This window comes from Terrapene carolina, unplaced genomic scaffold (genome assembly GCF_002925995.2).
Source record: "Terrapene carolina triunguis isolate 2854851 unplaced genomic scaffold, T_m_triunguis-2.0 Scaffold374, whole genome shotgun sequence".
Lineage (NCBI taxonomy): Eukaryota > Metazoa > Chordata > Testudines > Emydidae > Terrapene > Terrapene triunguis.
Window position 1 is genome coordinate 3,245,273 of NW_020664725.1, and position 8,198 is coordinate 3,253,470.

General features: G+C 49.0%; 1 protein-coding gene across 1 annotated transcript in view; it reads left to right on the forward strand.

Annotated features, from left to right (window-relative positions):
- Positions 1-4,516, forward strand: part of DCPS (decapping enzyme, scavenger) — a 45,642-nt gene extending 41,126 nt beyond the window's left edge. The window contains exon 5 of the mRNA XM_024209655.3: positions 3,960-4,516. Coding sequence (XP_024065423.1) covers positions 3,960-4,226 — 267 coding nt within the window. The 3' untranslated portion in view covers positions 4,227-4,516. The remainder of the gene's footprint in view (positions 1-3,959) is intronic.
- The last annotated feature ends 3,682 nt before the right edge of the window (positions 4,517-8,198 follow it).

Genomic DNA, 8,198 nt, shown 5'->3' on the forward strand with positions numbered 1-8,198 from the left:
GATACTGAGTGCCGTTTGTGAAGCTCTTGGGGATGAAAATTGTTAGGTAAATACTAATTTATGCATAAATGTGGCTGCCCTGCCGGGCACCACCCTTAAGGCCTGTTGTGTCGCTGTATATGACGCGCCTGGTGGTGCTTCTGTGCTAGAGGGAGAAACTAGCAAAGGAAAAAGATAAAATCTAAGGGCTGGTCTACACTGGTGGGGGGTCGATCTAAGATACGCAACTTCAGCTACGCTATTTGCATAGCTGAAGTCGAAGTATCTTAGTTCGACTTACCTGGCCGTCCTCACGGCGGCAAGTCGACCGCCGCGGCTCTCTCGTCGACTCTGCTTACTCCTCCTGCCGAGGTGGAGTACGGGCGTCGATTCGGGGATCGATTTATCGCGTCTAAACGAGACGCGATAAATCGATCCCCGATAGGTCGATTACTACCCGCCGATCTGGCGGGTAGTGTAGACGTGGCCTAACTGTGATGCAAGATTTATTCACTAGAGGCGAGAGGCATTACAGCGGACCTGCTTGAACTGCTTCAGGCAGTAATAAGAGCTCTGTGCGTAAGAAAGCAACATGTCTCTTTAGGGCCATGGGAAGCATTTTCTGGTTTTCTCCCTTCACTCTCCCGGCTCCCATTGGACATAAGCAGGGAGTCGCGATTGTCTTGCCAGCCTGCTTTCTCTCCTGAGGTCAGAACACAGAGCTCCAAAGGCTAATGTGCTCTTCCGTAGCTTTGCCAGTGTCCTCCTCTTGGGACAAACCCAATCTGCAGCTCCCAGTTCTGTGAACATGACCCAAGAAGAGCAAAAGGTTCCTCCAGCTTCAGAATTGCAGCCAGGACAAGGATTCTCCATGGCAGACTAGTGCATTTCTTATGCTGGGACGTTGAGTTTTGATCACAGCAGCTCATCCTAAACTGGACTGGGCTCAAGCTCTTGGTAGAGTCTGTCTCAAGGCCTAGAGCAGCAGCGTCCATCTTTACTGAATTCAGCCTCCCACCTGATTATTGTCTCTTGGCTTCCAAGTCACTGCATTAGCTGGCTCTGTGGAACAGCCATGGAGAGACGGTGGATGTAACCCTGGCTGTGACATTACCCATTCTTTGGAGCAGAATCTGACGCTTCTTTTAAAAGAAAACACCCTTTTCCTCTTGGCACCTGGGCTTGGAGCGCTAAAGTCTGAACACACAGTCTGACTTGGAATTGGGATTTTTTAGCCAGAGCCAAGTCAATCCTTCACTGAGACTGTTTTTAGCATGTGCTATATGAGGCTCCTCTTCCATTCCTTTCCAACGCTGTAACTCCAACTGCCCTGGCTTGAGCCACTAGCACTTAGAATGGAGCTCTGGGCCCATCGGAGAAAGCGCACTGCTGCTCTGCAGATTGCTGAACTCAGGATAGCTGCAAGATAGGAAACTCCTGGCTCTAGAGAGGAAAATAGGATGGTAGTGGTTAGAGCAGGGGACCGGGAGTCAGGACAATGCGGTTCTATTTCTTTTTGCCACTTGTGTGATCATGGGCGTCCCCTCTCTGTGCCTCAGTTTCCCCATCTGCAACAGGGGGATAATACCTACTTTGCCAGGGTCTGACAAATGTGCTAGGTAATATGTGAAGTGCTTAGTAGAACTGGGAAACATGCCTTCGAGTCTATTTAGCTTACCAAAGGAAAAGTTAAGGAGTGACATGATCACAGTCTGTAAGTACCTACATGGGGGACAGAAATTTGGTGATGGGCTCTTCAATCTATCAGACAAAGGTCTAACAAGATCCAGTGGAAGTTGAAGCCAGACAAATTCAGATTAGAATTAAGACACAGATTCTTAAGTGAGGGTAACTAACCATTGGAACTACTCACCAAGGATTGTGGTAGATTCTTCTATCACGGGGTGTTTTTTTAATCAAGTTTGTGTCATACAGGAGATTGGACTAGATGATCCCACAGGTCCCTTCTGGCCTTGGAATCTCTGAATACAAAGTGCTGTAGAGGTGCTAAGCATTATTACCGTGACCCCTGCAGAAACTGCCCATTGGAGTTGGGGGGCAGTTGCTCTCCTGAGTCGAGCAGGAGGTTTGTCCTCTGCATTAATAAATGGCTTCTAAACTCATGCCCATTTTTCTGCTCCTGATGATCTTTCTAGGCCCATGATACAGCATGTTCAGTAACAGGGACTTGAGTTTTTTCCCCTTCATTGCACTGGAAATTCAGGAAGTAATTGCCCTGGGGAGAGCAGAGATTAATTAAAAGATTGGGTGAGGCATCTTAGTGTTCCCAACAAGCACACGAGCGCAGCATGCTGGAAGGTCCCTGACAAGTTCACTGTCGCTGTTTATAGCTTTAATTACACCGACTGGTAACAGGATCCTGTAACTCACCCAGCAAACTGGAGCGATGAGGCTGGAATGGGGAACAATAAAAGCTGAGAGAATGCATTCTTAAGGGGAAACATGCTGGGTGTGTTATCCAGCCCCCACAACCAACAGGCCTCATTATGGAGGTAGTTAATGGGAAGGAGGCAGCCTTCTGCTCCGCAAACCCCCATTTCATCAAATGGGCTTGTACGGGGCCAGCTCTGGGTCTGTCTCACTGGTGACCCGGTGGGGACAGACTCAAGGGACTTCAGTAGAGTGGCTTTATACTGGCAGAGTTGAGATCAGAATCTGGCCTACGGTTACCCCTCTCCCTGTGCTGGGTAGGTGCTGAGTCGGCGCACTTTGCTTTCCTACCCATGAGGCTGTGTCCCGCGCATACGGGCCTGGTGATTTGGGATCACTGCTGGAGCAGGCATCTGCCTTGGAGAATAACATGTGTGAGGGGACATGTGCCACTAGGCTCAACTATGTGTGTGGGGTGGTGGCTACCCTCCCTTTCCCCCTGCTCCTCTATATGTGGTACTGGGATGCTTTCCCCCACAGTGGACACCATCTCCTCCCTTTCCCCCCCCCCCCCCCCGCTTGCTCGCCTTCTGCCTCCCAGCTTGTGCTTTAAACGTTAGATAACAGCTCAGATGCTCAGACATCGTCACAGCCTTGGCATCTGCTCTCATAAATCCTTGCTGCTAAAGCACATGCAGTAAGCGCTCATCTCGGTCTGTTTTTACAGCTCTTTCCTGAATGTTTTCACTGCATGGTATGTCTGAACCGAAAGTAGTTCTCCACCCATTTAAATTCTTCTGCAGGCATGTACCTGATGGCCAGTGAGCTCGGCTGGTAACAGGCTTTTGGGCAGGGCTTGGCTAAGCAATGCTTTGGGAGTCTGTTCCCCCCTTTCCCTCCTCTCTAATAAAGCTTTAGTTTGCAGCTGGCCTCTGTCTCCACTGGGTTAGAATTCTCACAGAGACTCTGAGCGGTGGGTTTACAGCTGGACGGACTGTCGGCCAAGTATCTAGTATTGCATGACCCTGTCCGTCAATTTCCTTCTGCAGGAATCTGAGAAGGGGAAAATATGTACAAACGTTGGAGAACAAGTTCCTTAGTGTGTAACCAAAACCTCGTCTTCTGTCACTCTCGGACAAGACCTGGAACTGAGGGCTTGATCCCTCATGGTCATTACAGGTCCCATGGCACTTTTTGTAAAGCAGGAGTATTAATCCTGTTGTCCTGGCTAAATTCCAGCCGAGTACTTGCATTCTGCTACCTGAATCCCCATCCCCTTGCCGTTTCAGCTGGTATTCTGCACTTTCTGTTCTAAACGATCCACTCAGCTTTTATATTCCACTTCATAGGTTGCTGTATTTCAGCAATTCCTTTGTACAATTTGGAAAGTTTCTCCTGAATGTTTTGAGATCTTTGAATGAGAGGAGTAGTATTGATGTCCCTTGATGTTAATTCACCGCCACAAGAGACTGGGCTAGGTCATCGGATGTACCCGTGTGCTTCTATCCAATCCCCTGCCCTTGGATATGATGCTAAAACTTTTCAGTGTATTATTTGGGAGTTTAAATTCTCTACCCTTTCTTCCCCAGGAAGCCATATTAAAGCGCTTTGGAGTGGCTGGCTCCCAGCTGCGGATTTACCTGCATTACCAGCCATCCTACTTCCACCTGCATGTGCATTTCACCGCTCTGAGCTACGATGCACCAGGTTGCTCAGTGGAGAGAGCTCACCTCCTGTCGGACGTTATTGACAATCTGGAGCTCGACCCCCAGTACTACCAGAAGCGTACGCTGACCTTTGCCCTCCGGGCAGATGAAGCCTTGCTGAAGAAATTCCAGGAAGCAGGCAAAGCTTGAGATCTCAGGGACTGGAAGTGGGCTGGTTTTCTACCTTTTTATGTATGGATTATTTTTATTGTCTTTGACTTTTTTTTAACTCAATTTTGTAAGAATCGGGATTGCGTTCCCCTCACCGTAGTAACCGTTTCCTGCATTTCTATCAATAAAATGTTGTTTGAGCAGAGACTGTTCATCCAAGTGTCCCACGGAATCACGTCCTCTGTGCTCTGTGGAAAGGTGCACCTAACTTCTATGACAAACTAGAAGCTGGTGGGCTGACTCCCAGGGCAGTGGATCAAATAAAGCTCCCAACGTAGCAGAATTTCAGTCCCTTTCTTCGGAGATGGTTTATTTCTGTAAACCAGATCCTGTTTTCCTGGCCCCTTTCCCCTGACCCCCGAGTCACCTGCAGGGCTCTCTCCAACAGAGGTGCTTTGTTAATCTTTAATCTAAGGACCATGTAACCTGTAGGCTATCACCTGATCCCTGGTCTCAGACCTATCACTTAGGACATAGGCACCAGCTTCCTCCTTGCCCTGGGGGTGCCCAACCCCCGCTCCGCCCCACGCCCCACCCCCACTCCACTCCTTTCCCCAAGCCTCCGCCCCGCCTCTTCCCACCCAGTTCTGCCCTCTCTCCCAAACTTGCTCCATCCCTGCTCCTCCCCCTCCTCCCAGAACCTCCTGCATGCCGTGGAGCAGCTGATCACGGTGGGCGGAAGGCGCTGGGAGGCGGGGGAGGAGTTAATTGATGGGGCTGCCGGCAGAGGGGAGACGCTGGGGAGAGTGGGGGAGCTGGCTGCCAGTGGGTGCTAAGCACCCACTAATTTTTTCTGTGGGTGCTTCAGCCCTGGAGCACCCAAGGAGTCGGCGCCTATGACTTAGGAGGATAAGTCACAGGTGGGGCTAAACTCACCTCCCTTAAAGGTTTATCCCATTCTGTGATATAAACACCCCTGCATTTTGCAGCAATTCCTCATCAGTTTTAGATAAATGAAAAAAACGAGGATTTTTACTGAATTAAATCTGAAAATGGATAATCTGTAGTGTTGAGATATTTTCACTGTCCCTGCATTTTCAGTACACTGCAGGATGTACTCATAACACACAATTACATATTAGAAGTTGCGTGGGGAGGAGGAGGGCTTGGCACACGGGGAGCAGTTTGGGATCATGGAACAAACACGTGAGTTGCTAATTTCTGCTAAAATAAGCAGCAATGCAATAGTTAACAGTGCTGCCACTTAAATTGTCAACGGTCGGTTTCAGAGTTGTAGCTAACAGAGAAATAGGGTGGTTCGTGTACGGAAGGTTTTCTTCACCACCCTTTTTTAATGAAATCGCCTGCAAATTTTTACAGCTGGTGAATGGCAGAATACTTGCTTGTAAGTCTTCTGCAATGTCCAGAGTGAAAATCTGAAGGTAGCAAACCCAATAGTCTGTGGGGAGGACAGGGCAACTTGCTATCAAGAGCTATGGGAGGGTGGAATTGCCAACTCAAATCCCCTTATGACTGCTATGGTAATTTCCTGCAATATCCAGGACAAACCTTATTGAAATAAGGATCCCAGGAGTTCTTGTATGAAAAATCCAAATGTTCACGTATTGTAGTGGGATTGTATGTAACGTCTCTAGGAGGGAGACATGGCTCATGTCAACCCTGCGAAGTGTTATGAGCTTCAGCGAACTCTTTTAAACAATGTGCCAGGTAAGAGTGCACTTCTGGTTCAGTGGGTTTCCTAGGAAATACTTGGGAGGAGGGGAAGGCAGTTTCTCACCTCCGGACCCAGCCTTTTGAAGCTACGCCCTGAGGAGCAACCCATCGTCTGCTGATCACCTGTTCCCCAAGGCCCCACCCGTTGAAAGGAATGACAGAGCTGTGGGGATGCTTCTTCTGAGCTAACAGCTGTTCCCAAGTTGTGACCACAGAAAACCCCCTTGGTGGAGTTTGAAGGACTGTTCACCTGCTGGAGTTGGGCTGATCTCTGGTAAGCTGTCAGCATGTGTGTAGGTGCTTTTATTGTTTCAATATGTTTTCTGTGTAATGCTTTTGTTTTAAGAATAAATGTGCTTGCTTAGACAGAGCTGTCTGGTAATTTAACTGTGGGCATTTATGCGGTAGCCTCTGAGTGGACGGCAAAGCAGACCTGCTTATCATAGAATCATAGAATATCAGGGTTGGAAGGGACCTCAGGAGGTCATCTAGTCCAACCCCCTGCTCAAAGCAGGACCAATTCCCAACTAAATCATCCCAGCCAGGGCTTTGTCAAGCCGGGCCTTAAAAACCTCCAAGGAAGGAGATTCCACCACCTCCCTAGGTAACGCATTCCAGTGCTTCACCACCCTCCTAGTGAAATAGTGTTTCCTAATATCCAACCTAGACCTCCCCCACTGCAACTTGAGACCATTACTCCTTGTTCTGTCATCTGCCACCACTGAGAACAGCCGAGCTCCATCCTCTTTGGAACCCCCCTTCAGGTAGTTGAAAGCAGCTATCAAATCCCCCCTCATTCTTCTCTTCTGCAGACTAAACAATCCCAGTTCCCTTAGCCTCTCCTCATAAGTCGTGCTCCAGACCCCTAATCATTTTTGTTGCCCTCCGCTGGACTCTTTCCAATTTTTCCACATCCTTCTTGTAGTGTGGGGCCCAAAACTGGACACAGTATTCCAGATGAGGCCTCACCAATGTCGAATAAAGGGGAACGATCACGTTCCTCGATCTGCTGGCAATGCCCCTACTTATACAGCCCAAAATGCCGTTAGCCTTCTTGGCAACAAGAGCACACTGTTGACTCATATCCAGCTTCTCGTCCACTGTGACCCTTAGGTCCTTTTCTGCAGAACTGCTACCTAGCCATTCGGTCCCTAGTCTGTAGCAGTGCATAGGATTCTTCCGTCCTAAGTGCAGGACTCTGCACTTGTCCTTGTTGAACCTCATCAGGTTTTTTTTGGCCCAATCCTCTAATTTGTCTAGGTCCCTCTGTATCCGATCCCTACCCTCCAGTGTATCTACCACGCCTCCCAGTTTAGTGTCATCTGCAAACTTGCTGAGATTGCAGTCCACACCATCCTCCTGATCATTAATAAAGATATTAAACAAAACCGGCCCCAGGACCGACCCTTGGGGCACTCCGCTTGAAACCGGCTGCCGACTAGACATGGAGCCATTGATCACTACCCGTTGAGCCCGACAATCTATCCAGCTTTCTATCCACCTAGTCCATTCATCCAGCCCATACTTCTTTAACTTGGCGGCAAGAATACTGTGGGAGACCGTATCAAAAGCTTTGCTAAAGTCAAGGAATAACACATCCACTGTGTTAGGGAGGGAGGGGGGTCTGAATTTACAAGACAGCATGCTGACACACTCTCAGCACCCCAAAAACCCACTCTCTCTCCCCCCACGCTCCCTGTCACACTCCACCCCACCCCACCCCCATTTGAAAAGCATGTTGCAGCCACTTGAATGCTGGGATAACTACCCATAATGCACCGCTCCCAATGCCGCTGCAAATATGGCCACACCAGTGCGCTGTCAGCTGTCAGTGTGAACAGACTGCAGCGCTTTCCCTACTGCGCTGTATGAAGGCGGGTTTAACTCACAGCGCTGTATAACTGCAAGTGTAGCCATACCCTTACTAGGGAATTCACAATGTAGGCAGGGAACTGGGCAGCCTGGAAATACCCCAGACAGGAGGGAGAGAGATGTAGGTCTCTACCCAACAGAGGCTGAGGAGCCTTGAACTGTGACTCTCCTTATATGCTGTGTGTGATTTTAGTGCTTTGAAAAGCAGTGTCTTGACAGCACTCATCACTGAAATCCTCCCTCTCTTTCCAGAACAAGTACAACTCAAGTAGCTCCGTCTCATTCTCTTTCACTGCCACTCCCCACCATTATAACTTAACTCTGACCTAAAGGGACTCCCTCTAAAGGGAGAGGAATTGGCTTCCCATGGTCCACTGAGACCTTTGCTCCTCTGTTGGACTGAGA